We start from the raw sequence: 15,771 nt of genomic DNA on the forward strand, positions 1-15,771 counted from the left end.
GCCTCAAATGTTTTTCAACATCTTCTTGCTCCTTCTGTTGATGGGGTGTGCCTGGCCTTGGTTGCGAGGCTGGGCTTTGTCTGGGAAAAAAAAAGTGGCTTCAAAGTCATTGCTCTAAAACAGGGATCCCCAACCTTTTCGACGCCGCGGCCCGGTTCCGGCGTCAGCTGGCGCCGCCATTTTTTTTGACGAAAAATCACTTCCGGTGGCGTCACGGAAGTGATTTTCGTCAAATAAGCGGCGCCAGCGCCGGTGAAGCTTTTCGGGTAGAAATGGCTTTCTACCGGAAAAGCTCACCCGAGCGCTAGCGCCGCCATCTTTTGACGAAAAATTGCTTTTTTACCAAAAAAGATGGCGGCGCCCAGCAACCAGCGGCCCGGTAAGGCTTGTTCCGCGGCCCGGTACCGGTCCGCGGACCGGCGGTTGGGGACCCCTGCTCTAAAACATTCCTTTGTAAAACATTCCTAAAATGCTGCTTTGCAAAAACTCCCAGAAAAGAGCACCCCAAAATGCCCTACTCTGGGAACTCTTCGCAATGAACTGTTTCTTTTTTTCTTTTCTTTTTTTTCATTTTGGATGTGAAGCCTAGCCCTCACCAAGAGGTGGTTTGTTTTGTTTTTTGCAAAGGGACTATTTTAGGCTTTCCCTCCATTTTTCTTGCACAAAGTCAGCCCCAGCCTAGCCAAGGAGAACTATTGAAAGGGGGCTTTGGCATGTCTTCAAAAGACAGTCCCTGCACAAAACCCAGCCCCAACCCATCCTAGCAGCCAGGATTCATATATACTTTCTCAGTAGGGTGAAAGAAGGTGAAAGAAAAGGCAAAAAAAAGGTGTAAGTCATTTGGGGTCGCCTCCTTAAATAAAGCATACATCTAAAATTGATTGGAACTATCATTTGAAGTTGTTACATAAATCTTTAATTTTATTTTTCATTTTCTTGGGTAATTCTGAATTATGGCTTGTATTTCAACATTTATTGATTAACCCAACAATTTCGCTTATTATATGTCAAGCTCTTTCATGTTTATATTGCAAATATATTTTAATAAGTATCTTCAATGAAATTTCGTATTTTACATGCTCAATTTCCTGAGTCATTTATTTAATAATGTCAGAATTAACTTGTTCATTAATTTTCTTGCATCAATTTTGTCACAGTTAATGCAATGTATTTGTCTCCTCCTTTTAGTAAAATAAACGAATTCTTTAGAGAACAGTACTTTAGAAAGTTTATACCGGTCAGTTCTGCAAAGAAGGAGGAAGTCAAAAATCAAATACTTATCTATATTGTTTTTAGGAGTGTTTTCTTTTTTTACATTTATAAATAATAGTATAGTGAAGATTTTAAACAAAAATGTATGCTTCCTTTTCAATTCAGTGTATACTGCTTGATATAAGTAATGTTTTATCAAGCATTAATTGTAAAATTTCTGTCATTATCGTCCATTTATAGAACTTTTTTGAAAATACACCTCTGTTATAATTTAAAAAACATAATTCCTATTTTCTTTTATTTTTGTTTATTTTATTTTGTTTATTATCTAATTATTTAATTTATTTTGTTTATTATCTAACTCTACTAAGTTTTTAAAACAAACTGACACTGTTTTAAAATATTGATAATTTCTGAATAACCTTTTTAATAATTTCAAGCAAAACTTCTTAAACTCTATGATAGTATTGTAAGAGTATCCTCCTGTCTATTAGTTTTGAAAATATACCTCCATTATAATTTTTAAAAAGATAACTGAAAAAACAATTCTTTCTGCTTATTTGAATAACCTAATAATATTATTTTTTTATTTTTGTTCATTATCTAGTTTATCTTTCCTGCAGCTCATTTGTTTTTTACTGTCACATTAAAACAAACTGATACTGTTTTAAAATATTAACAGTTTCAGAATATCCTTTTTAGTAATTTCAGGCAGAAGTTCTTAAAATCCATGGATATTTTATTTAAAAAATCCTCCTGTCTATTATTTTTGAAAACTTAATAAACATTTATGTATATGTTTATTGTTGAAAATAGAGGAGGAAAGCCATCCAGTGGATCTGAGCTCTCTATCTAGCAAATTATTACCGGGTTTTACAGCATTAGGCTTTAAAGATGAAAGAAGGCACAAAGGTAAGTTCTGTGATGCAAAGAATATTTATATTTATAAGATTAAGCATTTGTCTTCATATTTTCATTTAATTTTGAATATTTTTAGAATGTAATTACTAGATATTCAGTGACTCAAGCAGTATGGTTCTGTAGGTCTCATTGAAATATAAATGATTAATTTCATTTGGATGTAGATACCGTAATGCAAGCTTTTCTCAAGCATACAAGTTCTTTGTGGTATTCATAGCTAGCTTAAACACCAAAGGTTTATCTGCAACTCCTCGCTGAACTGGAGACTTATTTCAGTGGCATAGTCAGGATTCTGTCCTTGGCTCAGAACCCTTCAATTTAAAATATTTAAGTCATTTTTAAATATGTTTATGTCATTTTTTTATATATAATAAGAATGCCAAACAACAATATTTATTTAAAAAATCAACAAGAAAAGTTTGAATACAATTAAAACAGGCATCACAGTACAATTAAATAATTTTAAAACTTTATCAAATGTGAAAAAACAAGAATGGAAACTGGCTGAATCTGTGAAGGTTGTGTGCTGATGATTTATTAATTTGTGTTATTAGTTGTAGTGTGAAAAAAAGAGGAAAAGAAGTATTTTTACTATCTCTAAAGACTTTATTATTTTTAAAGTGCATAAAGTTGGAGTTGGAAGCCCGGGTGGACAAGGCAACTATCTTCAAGGAGATTGCTTTGTTGGAAAATTGAGGCTATTGCCATAGGCATCATACAGATGAACAATTGAGGAGTTCTGACTTTAGAATGGAGGAGTTCTGACTTTTGGAAGGCCAGCAATGAATTCTTGCTACAATATTGCTCAATTAGACCATTAGAGAATAGAGATGGAGTTTCTAATTAATTTGATTCTTGTGGGGTACGTGCAGACAAGGTTTATGCCAGACAAGCTGAATATGTAGGAGACCCATTAAATTGTTTCTATTAAAATGGAGGAGCAAAGAGTGGTCTTGGCCTTATTTTTTTAGACAGAAGAGAATGTTGGAGAACAAACGGAGAGTAATCAGGGAAAGAAGAAGAAAATAACAAAGTTACTGACTATTTGTGTGAGTCACAAAATTGGGAAAGTGGAACTCCTCCCTGGAATGGGAAATCAGGGAACAAGACCTTTTACTTCATTCTTACTCAGCTGGCAGAAGGCTTGCTGGAGACAGCAAGTGGAGAGGAATGTAAGTGGAGAGACAGTAAGGGGAGAGGAATGTTTTAGGAATGTAGGAAATTATGGTAAATTTGGTACAGCTGTCACATGAAGATTTTTGATATTGTGATTTGTTTGCACTTGGTATGGATTATTTTTCCATAGAGGTGGAGTAACTGGGAGTGCATGGGAGTGGGATGACCTGGAGGTAAATGTGAGACAGAGTCAAAGTAAAGACAGAGAGGCAGTTAATGTTAGTAATGGGAAGGGGAAAGTATTCTGGGAGTTGGTGGATGGCCACATTCCAAAAGAAAAGAGATTACAAACTTGGTTTCACTCTTTACTTCTGATCCTACAAATTTATGGGCTCAGTGACTCAGGCCTACACTTTTGTGTACAAGATCTGCTTGTAATAAAATTATCATTATCTATTATTTAATGTTTAGTTGTGGATGAGAGGCCCAATCTGGCATATGTCAGTAAGACTTGGCTGGTCAAAGAGCTAGGAATCTCTTGCACTGAAATCCATCCAGACAATTTCCATATCTTGCATTAGTTCTACACCTGGAGCAGAGAGATGATATGGCATTGTATGGGGAAACTTTGGCTGTTGTGAAGAACTATAACCAGATGTGAGGCCATATTTGTGAGTCTGAGCCAGAAGAACAAACAGGGGTGCTGCTCTTATATCTTTCTCACATATTGGTACAGTATCCCCTTCTGAGTTGTTCAGTCCCATTGTTGGAATAGTTATGGATTCAATCAGGACACTGCAATTTTATCCTGTCCTGACTGAGGCCACAGATAACTTGGAAATTGATGGCTACCACGATAGCTGTGGCTTTGTCCTAGATTATTGCCACGACAAATCACATAATTGGATAGATTGTGTCCCTGTGATCTCTCCTCATCCGTAGACCTCTGTCCTCAGTGATATACAAAGAAACTGAGAGGGATGAAGAGACATCTAGAACGCCCTTGGCGGAAGTAAAGGGATGAATTCAATTGAACACGGGAACAGTTGCTATTAAGGCCTACCTCATGGTGATTCATGCGGTGAAGTGTAAATACTTTTCCACATTAATTGCTTCTGCAGATAATCAACCAGTAACCCTATTTAAGGTGAGCCATCTCCTCCTGGGGAAAGAGGATGAGTCCGCTTTAAGGGGCACGCTGAGGAATTTGCAGATTTTCTGGAAGACAATCACTCAACTTCATTCCCAGTTAGATGCCAGTATGGTTGCTGATCTGGTGGAGGCCCCTGAAGCAGATTTTTGCTCTGCTTGGGAACAGTTTGACCCTGTTGCTCCTGAGGAAGTGGACAGGATCCTAGGGAGTATCCATTCAAGTACCTATGTTTTAGACTCATGTCCCTCCTGACTTGTGAAAGCTTCCCAGGAAGTGACAGGCGGCTGGGCTATGGTGCTGATTAATGCTTCCTTACAGGAAGGGGTAGTCCCTCAGCACTTTAAGGAGTTGTGATCTGTCCTCTTCTCAAGAAGGTGTCCCTAGATTCCACCCTGTTGGATAATTTTCAGTCTGTCACTAATTTTCCCTTTTTGGGAAAGGTTGTTGAGAAGATAGTTGTGCAGGAGGATGTATGAAATGGATTGTCTATACCCCTACCAATCAGGATTCAGGTCAGAATATGAGACAAAAATGGCATTTTGATGAGCTCTAGCGGGAATGAGATGGGGTAGTGTATCCATCCTTGCTCTAATTGACTTCTCGGCAGCTTTCTGTACCATTGACCATGGTATCCTGCTGCAGCAGCTTTTTTGGGGGGCGGGCTCTGTGCTATCCTGGTTCACTTCCTTCCTCTGTGGCTGCTCTCAGTCAGTGTTAATAGGAAGCGAGAGATCCAGCCCTTGCCCACTACTTTGCGGGGTCCCTCAGGGCTCAGTACTCTCTCTGCTCTTGTTCAACATCTACATGCAGCTGTAAGGTAAGATCATTTGTTACCATGGACTAAGGTATCATCAGTGTGCTGATGATATTCAGCTTTATATCTCAGTCTTTGGTGAGTTAAGCAAGGCTGTGACCTCTCTCTCACAGTGCTTGGAGGCTGCCAAGGCTGGATGGGGAGCAATGGGTTGAAACTGAAGCCTGGCAAGATCAAGTGGCTCTGGGTTTGTGATTCTTTTGTCCATGGAGAATTGCCACTTTTGATATTGGGTGAGGTGGCACTGCCCCAAACAGATCCTGCCCCACGTGTAATCTGGCGGTGCTCCTGGACTCATGAGCAGATGGGTATCATGCGAGGAGGATCTTTGTGCAACTGCAGGTTGTGTGCCAGTTACAGCCTTTCTCAAACCCTATTCACAATCACTCATGCCCTAGTCACCTCCCGTCTTGACTATTGCTCTATATGTGTGTTGTCACCAGAGTGGGGTGGTGGGGTTATTGTTTTATTATTTTTTATTATTATTTCTTTTACATTGTGCTTTTATGTTCTGTAAGCTGCCTTGAGTTGCCACGTACAAGTTGGCAGCAATATAAATAATAATAAAAAAAGCAGCCATGCATTAGATCTGATCTTTACCATGGAGTATATAAATATAATCTGGTTCTGGGGAACATTTATATTAGCTCCTTGTCATGGAAAAATGTTAGTATTAATTGAATCTGAGGCCAATTAAGGTGACTCTTGCAAATGTATAATAGATCCATAAGGATTTTAGACGATGCTTAGGACTTACCTAGCAATCTGCAAGGCATTTCTACTAAATATACTGTAAGTTTCTGAAATTCAGCAATCACTAGTCTGCTAGATAGCATTGCTCCTGAATGATGTCTCCCTTCATGTTGATCCTAACCAGCTCCTTGATTTTCTGAGATGCTCCAGAAAATGCTGTGGGTAAAAAACATACTTGAAGTAACTCCTGATGAAAACATTAAATGAATATAATAAATACCTCAAGTTTACTATATTGGATAAAGTTGGCAAAGAGGAAGAATTTACCCCTTTTGCATCTGTGGAATCTCAGCAGTGTCCTGAATCTTTTATAAAATGAAGAACAATTTTGTGTAAATTGCAATTATACAAATTGTAGGCATACATTTAGTTATATTTGATTTTTAATTTATGATTGACCTCACATGTACCCAACAGAGATAGCCAAAGGGCCAGATGTGGTCAGGGGTTGTATCGGGATTCTCAATATAAACAGGTAGATAGGACGAAGAAAGGTTAAACTTGGTTGAGAACTCACTTTCCTGCTCTTCGAGTCTGGCTGCTGTTTATTACCTTGACTTTGATTTATATTGAGTGTCTTTAGATTACCTGAGCTTTGCAGGATATCAAAGATCAAAGTCCTTCTTCAAAAAGATTCCACTGAAAATGTCAACAAAGATATGGGATAAAAATATAGAGATTGGCATTAAAATAAGAGAAGGCACTTTATAGGATGGTTTATGAACAGTGCTTAAATGATAACTCCAAAAGACTTGTGTTTTTTGTCTTATTTGTTCACCACACTTTTTATTCTTTGTAAAGGTTGCACAAATTGATTTATAATTTTAGGAATCACACTACCAAAGTAAACCCAAGGTATAACCAGTTATTTACTGTAAAATATATGAAGCCTAAGAGTTATAGCTCTTTTTGCAGAATATTTCAAACACATATTTTATATTTTCAGTTACATTTCTTTCAAATGCTAATACAGTGGTTTCAATGCAAAACCACTCTATCTTTCATGATCTGAAAATGGATGAAATGGAGCTGCTGTATTCAGCATATGGAGATGAGACTGGGATTCAGTGTGCTTTAAGGTAAGATTGTTGAACTGCAATATTGAACCCCTAATCCTAAACAGTGTTGGCAATATAATGACCTTGGCATATGAAGGAGCCCAATTCATTTAGAAGCTAGTATAAATAACAAAGAGAATAGTTATAAAAATATCCAAGGAACATAGTCAAAAGCAAAATATGAATGCATCTGATATTTGTTTTACATTGGAATTTCTTTTAGTCTTCAAGAATTTGTGAAAGATTCTGGAAGCTATAGTAAAAAAATAGTAGACGATTTGCTGGATCAGATCACTGGCGGAGATCATTCCAAGTCTATTTATCAACTAAAACAGGTAAGTGTTCTCAACAGACTTTCCTATCAAAGCTTACTTTATAATACAGAGTTGAAGTTGTTGAGGTTCAATAGTTTATAGCTGAAATTATTCTTAAAACCAGCTTTTTTATTGAAACAATAAATTATCCACATAATCTAAATGCACTATAGCTAAATTACAACTAAAACCTCTATAAAGTCAATTTTTAAAATCAAAGCTATTATATTTGACATAGTCATAAAAGTATCCTTTTCATCACAAAGGTAGTTTAAAGGTCTAGGAGTACTTCCTTTTTCTTTTCTTTTTTGTGCATAGATAAATTTTTAGAGTGTACTATGCCGGGCATAGAAGATACAGTGGATGTAGAAACTCTAATGCATCCCTGTTAAAATCAGGTTTTTGAGATGTAAAAAAAATCAGACCAAAATAAATTACTTCAAAATTTTCCCTGCTTTTAATAGAATAAAACAGAATAATAGAGTAGAGGTCTTGTAGTCCAACCCTTTGCTCAAGTAGGAGACTTTATACCGTTCCAGACAGGGGACTGTCCAATCTTTTCTTAGAAGTCTCCAGTAATGGAGCACCCACAACTTCTGAAAGGAAGCCAATTCACTGATTAACTGTTCTCACTGTTAAGAAATTTCTCCTTAGTTCTAGGTTGCTTCTCTCCTCAATTAGTTTCCATCCATTATTTCTTGTCTTGCCTTCCGGTGCTTTGGTAAATAGGTTGATCCCCTCTTCTTTGTGATAGCCCCTCAAATATTGGAACATGCCTAGTATGTCACCCCTAGTCCTTCTTTTCACTACACTAACTAAATCCAATAATATATATTAATCATATATTAATATATTAATAGCAACAACATAAAAATATAACATATAAATTGTACATTTTATTTGAAAAAGAAACTGAAATTTTCAAGGGGGGGAAACAGTTAAAAACTTAGAATAATGTGATTGCATAAGTATACATACCCTTAAACTAATACTTCTTTGATTTTATGACAGTATTCAACCTTTTGGGGTAGGAATTTCTCTAAATGGCCCATCTTGCCTTTGGAATCTTTGCCCACTCTTCCCTGCAAAGGTTTCCAAATCTGTCATATTGTGAGGGCATCTCCTGTACATAGCCATCTTCAGTTCACCCCACAGATTTTCAATTGTATTCAATTCCAGGCTCTGGCTGGGCCGTTCCAAAACTTTGCTCCGGTGAAGCCATTCTTCAGTTGATTTGGAGGTATGCTTTGGGTTGTTGTAATGTTGAAAGGTGAAATTCTCTTCATCTTCAGTATTATCAGAGGCCTGAAAGTTTTGGGTCAAAATTGACTGATATTTGGAACTATTCATAATTCCCTCATCTTGACTAAAACCCCTGAAGAAAAGCAACCCCAAAGCATAATGCTGCCACTTTTGTGCTTCATTGTGAGTATGGTGTAATGTACATTTGGTGATGTGCAGTGTTGTTTTTGAGCCAAACATATTTTTTGAAATTATAGCCAAAAAGTTCAACTTTGGTCTCATCAGACCCTAACATCATTTCCCATATATTTTTGTCATACTTGATGTAGGTTTTTATGAAATGTAGCTGGGCTAGGATGTTTTTCTTTGTAAGAAAAAGCTTCTGTCTTGCTACTCTACTTTACAGCCCAGACATATGAAGAATATGGGAGACCACTATTTTCCAGAAATTTCTGCAGCTCCTTTGTTGTTGCTGTAGGCTCTTGACAGTTTCTTGGATCAGTTTTCTTCTTGTTTTTTCATCTATTTTGGAAGGACACCTAGTTCTTGGTAATGTCATATTGCACTATATTTTCTCATCAATGATATTTTTGTCTGTGTTCCATGCTATATGCAATGTCTTGCAAATGTTTTGTACCCTTCTCCTAATTAATATCATCTAACAATGAGAACCCATTGATGCTTCCTAAACTCTTTGCAGTCCATGATTTTTTCTATAAGAGTTAATGTAAGAAAATTCCTGGACTTCCAGTTGTGGTGCCACACTGATATGGTGCAGAGGAATGGATCTCCCTTCTGAATGACTGAAGTTTCACGATCAGTAGTCCATAGGGGTGAAGACGGATCCTGGAGGGACCGGCAATAGAAAGGAGAAGATTTAGAGGCGTCGGGGAGAGCCGTGACTCCCTGATGTTGTAATAAGTCCCGAAAACCGGCGCGAAAGAGATTGGTCTTCATGATCTGATCCAGAGATGTGGCTGCCTGACCGATCGATGAAGGAAGCAAAGAGTGGAAAGCAACACGAATAATGGTGAAGAGTGAGATAAAAAGAAAGTAGCTGTATAGAGAAGACTTGGTGTAGTGAAGGAAGAGAGAGGCTTCGAACCGAGAGACAGAAGCAGGCAGTGGATTTGGTGGTAGGAGCTTTTATGGTGGACTAAGTAATTGAATAGTGGCACTGAGAGATTGACAGATGATAGGCAGGGAAAGAGAAAGGAAAAGCAACGGTTTCCTGCGTTTGTGGATGGCAGAATCAACAGGAGAGAAAAGATTGCTGGAGAATAACTTTTGATTGTTGGCGATTACTGAGAGAGAGAGAGAGATCAACCACAGCAAGGACTGTGAACGAAGTACAGCAGGAAAAAGTCAAAACGACAAATCATAGTGACTGCAGTTTAAAAGAAGACATCTTGAAGAGACAGGGAATTGCTGAGGAAAGAAAGCTGGAAGCTCTGTAAATAATATACTGTATGTATGTATGTATGTATGTATGTATGTATGTATGGTATTCAGCTTTGTTCGGGTATTTTCCCACCATCATGAGCCTGATGATGGCAGATGAGATTCTGCCGAAACGTCGCTACAACTTTAAAAGCACAACTATAACGAAAATACCCAAACAAAGCTGAATACCACACACACACACACACACACCACAATATTTATATAATATATTATAGTGATCCAATGACTAATATTGAATATCAGAGTTAAATATATTTGAGTAAGTAGTAATACCCTGACACTAACATTTTTTTTGAAAATGTTCTTGTGCAAATAATATATATTGTATTTGAAACTGTGGATTGAAGGTATATTTATAGTTGAGTAATTTATACAATATATTTAGGACTCTAAATAATTTAATTAATGAATTAATTATATTTATTAGATAAATTATTGATTATTGACCATTGATTATTAGTGACAATCAAAGATTATAATTGGTATTTGGTATTCTGTTGCAACTATAAGGATAAAGTAGAATGTTATTAATTAATTAATCAACTGAGTATTTTCTACTAGTGAAGATTGAATATTGAATATAGATAAAATATAGTGGAATAATATATGAGATAATTTATTGTAATATTATAATACTACATAGGACATAATAGATAACAAGGGGTAGCTCTAAACGTGCCATTTCATGGTAGATTGGAAGAGTTTGTTAAGGACCCTGAAAATGACAACGACAACAATAACTATAAAAACTGAAAAGAAGGTGATAGCGAGTATATCCTCCACTTCGGGGCAAAGGTCACTATATACAACCGTGTTTCTCATATAATAAGGCCGGGTCTTTTTTTTTTTTTTTTGTGTCCTGAAAAAATGGCTAGGCCGTCTTTTCGAGGGTGACTTAAATCCCGCCCCTTGTATCCTCGGGCAGGCGGCATCAGCATGGATGTCGGCCTCGGCATCGTTGGAGCACTTCGTATCGGGAGACCTTCCACCGCCGTTGCTTTCCCTTTTGCCTGTGCTGCCGTGGCGTTTGGAGCATCACCGCAGCATTTGGCGCAGCCATACAGGGCCGGCCAGGGCTCCTCCCTGCAACCAGAACCACGCCGGAGACACTCAGCTACAGGCGCTCCTGTCACCACCTTCCCGGGCGTTGTTCGAAGGCAAAGCCCATTCTTTTAAAAACAATGCCCTACTACGACAAAGCCTCAGCCGCCCGAGAGGGCAGCCCAACCCCACGTGGGGAGGTGAATCTCCCAGTGCCGCAGTGCCCACCCCGGGAGAAGCACCCAGCTGCCATCCCTGCCTGGTGCCGGCCAAAGTGCGAAGAGCCTTGCCTGGGGTGCCCCGCACAGCTGACAGGCGGGCCCTCCTGCCGGTGGCAGAGCTCTGGCCAAGGCAGCGGGCACATCCCCGCCAGGCCCTCTGCTCAAGCCGCCAGGGCCATGCTGGAGCCGGGCAGTCTGTGCAGACAGGGAGGTGAGGCAACAGCCCGCACCGCGTCCTCCTCCAAGCTGAGCCCCACCGAGTGAGTGCCTCTGCCTGATGCCCATGCCGTCGCGTTTGGAGCTGCTGCCACATTTGGAGGTGTGTGGGGATGGGGACAGGTTGGGCGAGGGGCAGAAAAGATGGGCGACTGCGGGCTCCCTCCGCTGGACCCACCGGCCAGGGAAGCGGCGCTGCAGTCGCCTTGCCTCCCTGTCTGTGGATGTGTGGGCACTATCACTGCCTTGGGTGGCCTCCCAGTGGCCCTTTTGGGGTCGGGCTGGAGGGACTCAGGAAACCAAGCTCGGGTTGGCCCAGCTCTTTCGCTTGGCAGGTGGGTGCGCACTGGCGGATCGCTTCCACGGATCTTCCCAGCCCGCCTGATTCCAGCGCGGCCCTGGCGGGATGAGCGGAGGGTCCGGTGGGGAGGCACCCGCTGCCTTGGCCAGAGCTCTGCTGCAGGGCAGGAGGGCCTGCCTGTCAGCTGCGCAGGGCGCCCCAGGTGAGGCTCTTCATGCTCTGCCGGGCACCATGCAGGGAAGGCGGCTGGGTGCTTCTCCCAGGGTGAACCAGTCCTGCGCTGTGGCTCCGGGAGATTCGCTTCCCCTCATGGGGTTGGGCTGTCCTCTCGGGCAGGGGAGGCTTTGTCGTAGTAGGCCGTCATTTTTAAAAGAATGGGCTTTGCCTTCAAACGATGCTCAGGAAGGCGGCGACAGGAGCTCCTGTAGCCGAGTGTCTCCAGTGGGGCTCTGGTTGTAGGAGGGAGCCCTGGCCGGCCCCACGTGGCTGCACCAAACGCTGCATTGACACTCCAAATGCTGCCGCAGCATGGGCAGAAGGGAAAGCAATGGTGGCAGAAGGTTTCCCAATCCGAAGTGCCCCACCGATACAGAAGCTGACATCCATGCCGATGCCGACCACCTGCTGACCCGGCCTGCAGGCAGCACCATACCTGGGTCTGCAGCAAAAGTACTTGGCAAGAGTAGGGAGGTTGGTAGCGAGGCATGGTGGCTGCCTGAGGGGCGCTCCTAACAGCAAGCCCCCCCACCCTTCCCCCCATTTCACATGTTTTAAAATAGGCCTAAATTTGGGGGGAAGAGGCTTAATTTTATTTTATGCCTATAAAACATGCTGGGACTTTCTATTGGGGTGGCCGTATTGTTGGAGAAACACGGTATGCTGGGCACAGATTAACCCTGCAGATTGTACAGTCAACTCTAAATATGATGCAAGAGATGATGGTAAGGACACAAGAACTTATAGCGAAAAACCATGAGGATTTGAAAAGTGAAATGAAGAATGATATAGGAGTGAAAACAGACATACAGAAATTAAATGATAAAATTGGAATAATGCAAGAGGCGATGGCAAAGAATGAACAGAAATTGACATCGATGGAAGTCAAAATTGAGCATGTGGAAAAGAAGCTAGAAGTGACAGAACAGAATTGGAAAGTACTGTACAGTGAGCTTCAGGAGGCAGTGGTTCATTTAGAACTGGAAAAAGCACGTTCTTTCTCATATTCCAGAATGTCATTGAGGATAGGAAAGAAGATCTACGTACTCTCATGACAGAATTGATAGCGGATGCTCTCCAGAAAGATAAGCAAGAGGTTTGGAATGATATAGATGAGTTGTACAGAGTATAAACACACTATGTGTGTAGGCATAAATTACCAAGAGAGGTACATGTACGGGTTTGTGAGAAAAACAACTAGAGACCTGCTGTATGGAAAAAAGAGATGAGCCATTAATCTATAAAGGTAGTGAGGTGGTGACTCTGAAACAGATACTCAGGAGGGTTAACTACCAGTTTTTTATCATTTCAACTGATTAAAAATGGAATTGCGTTCAGGTGGTTCATTCCAGAAGGACTCTTAGTATCCTGGCAGGAAAAGAAAATTAAAATTGATACGTTGGGCAAGGCACATGAGTTTCACGAGCACTGCTTGGGAACTGAAGAAGAAAAAAGAAAGCAGGAAGGAGATGGAGAGTAGGAATCAAGAGGAGCAAATGTCAGAGGAAAAGGAGACAGAACGGGAGTTAAGAGAACAGAAGAGCCGAGAGGAAGAAGAAAACAACAGACCGCAGAGAGAACTTAGAACAAGAAAAGAATCAAGAGTTAATATATACAAACAGTAAAATGGATGGAGGAACTACCTTATTGTCAGTTAATATAAATGGATTAAATTTGTTAATTAAAAGGAAACAGACATTTGCAAAGCTCCAAAAACAAAATGCAGATATCACATGTTTGCAAGAAGTCCACATTTCAAAACAACAAGAAGATGTCTTAGAATCTCCCAAATTAGATAAATTACATCTGGCCATGACAAACAAAAAGAAGAGAGGTGTTGCGGTATATATAAAAGATTGGCTAAACCCAAGGCAAATTTACAATGATGAGGATGGAAGGATGTTACTTATCGAGATAACTATAGATCAAAAGAAGATACTCTTAGTAACAATATATGCACCGAATACAAATCAGAAAGAATTTTATTTTAAACTTCATTGTAAGATAATAGAAACTGAACAAGTGAATGTGTGCATAGTAGGGGATTACAGCGCAGTGTCTGACATAGAAAAAGATTTCAAAAGTAGTAAGAATAAAAAAAGATAACACTTCCAACTGCATTTGATAGAATGGCACAAAAATTGAATTTGAAAGATACCTGGAGGGAATTAAACTCTCTTGAAAGACAATTCACCTTCATTTCCAATCCTCACACATCGTGGTCTAGAATAGACATGATATGGATGGATTCGGGATTAATGGAAAATGTAGAGGTAATGGAAATTTCACCAAATACCTGGGTAGATCATAACCCACTCAAAATGAAATAGAGAGGAAAGAGAAAGACCGGGAGGTGGACCTTCAGTAAAAATCTATTAAGAGATAAAGAATATATTCAAATGGTAGAAAAAGAATTAAAAGTATTCCTTGAAATCAACTTGAAAGAACAGACAACAGTACAAAATTTGTGGGATACAACAAAGGTTTATGTAAGAGGCTTAACAATAGCTTATGCAGTGAAAAGAATTAAGGAAAGAAAGAAACAACAGATGGAATGGAAGGAGAAATTGGAAAACGTGGAAGCTAATATGCAGAAAGACCCTCGCAATGAGGAACTCAAAAGAGAAATGGACCTGGTGAAACATGAAATAAATTTAAACCTACAAGAGAAAATGCCAGAAAACTTAAACTAGTGAAACAAAACTATTTTGAGAATGCAAATAAACCAGGGAGATGGCTGTCGCACAAGTTAAAGAAGGAACAGGAGAAAAGAACAATACCAGTACTGCAAGATGAAAATGGGAGCCTATGTTCCCAGATAGATCAAAAGAAATTGATTTCCCAAAAGTTTTTCACCAAGTTGTATACCCAGGAAGAAATTTCAGATGAGGACATCACACATTACCTCAAAGAAAGGGACTTACCTATAGTATCTAATGCAGCACGGGATATGCTAAACAATAAAATAACTATAAAAGAAATGAAAAATGCAATTGGGAAACAAAAAAACTAATAAAACTCTGGGTCCAGATGGAATACCAGCGGAATTCCATAAAGAACTTCAGGAGCCATTGGAGGAATTAATGTTGGTCTTGTATAATGAGGCCTTAGAACGAGCCAAAATACTGAAGACATGGACAGAGGCACTTATTACACTCATACCCAAGGAACATATGAATCCCCAGCAATTTGAAAATTACAGACCGATTTTGCTCTTAAATGTGGACTATAAGATTCTAGCCACGATAATGTCTTAAAGACTGAAAAAAATATTAGTTTAGTTTACTTTATTGTCATTGCACCTCGTACAGTGAAATCAAACACCATATTCAGTGCATATCATGACCATGACCATGAAAATAAACACAAACACACATCCTTCACCCTTCAAACATTGAAACTATACAGCAGAATTCAAAAGAGCTGCTGCCCTGGGATAGAAGCTGTTTTTCAGCCTATTTGTCCTTGTTTTTATTATTCTATACCATCGGCCAGATGGTAATGGTTCAAAAAAAGGGTTCCCAGGATGAGATGGATCTTTGAGAATGTTTTGAACTTTCTTAAGGCAGCGATAGCTATAAAGCTCTTCCAAAGAGGGGAGAGGGCAACCAATGATCTTCTGGCCAATGACGTTAATCCTCTGGAGTGCTGTCCTATCTACCACTGTGCAATTGGCAAACCCATACAGAGGTGCAGTATGTTAAAATGCTCTCTGTGATGCAGCGGTAG

At 39.7% G+C, this 15,771-nt stretch overlaps 1 protein-coding gene across 4 annotated transcripts in view; it reads left to right on the plus strand.

Annotated features, from left to right (window-relative positions):
* Positions 1-15,771, plus strand: part of BRD9 (bromodomain containing 9) — an 84,751-nt gene that overhangs the window by 49,214 nt on the left and 19,766 nt on the right. For all 4 annotated transcript variants that reach the window (XM_087947132.1, XM_087947134.1, XM_087947133.1 and 1 more), the window contains exons 10-12: positions 2,029-2,124; positions 6,916-7,048; positions 7,251-7,362. In XM_087947132.1, the coding sequence (XP_087803258.1) occupies positions 2,029-2,124; positions 6,916-7,048; positions 7,251-7,362 (341 nt within the window). The remainder of the gene's footprint in view (positions 1-2,028; positions 2,125-6,915; positions 7,049-7,250; positions 7,363-15,771) is intronic.

The sequence above is a fragment of the Notechis scutatus genome, chromosome Z (assembly GCF_049901735.1).
Source record: "Notechis scutatus isolate UNSWTSFEM ecotype Mainland chromosome Z, rNotScu1.2, whole genome shotgun sequence".
Classification (NCBI taxonomy): Eukaryota; Metazoa; Chordata; class Lepidosauria; order Squamata; family Elapidae; genus Notechis; species Notechis scutatus.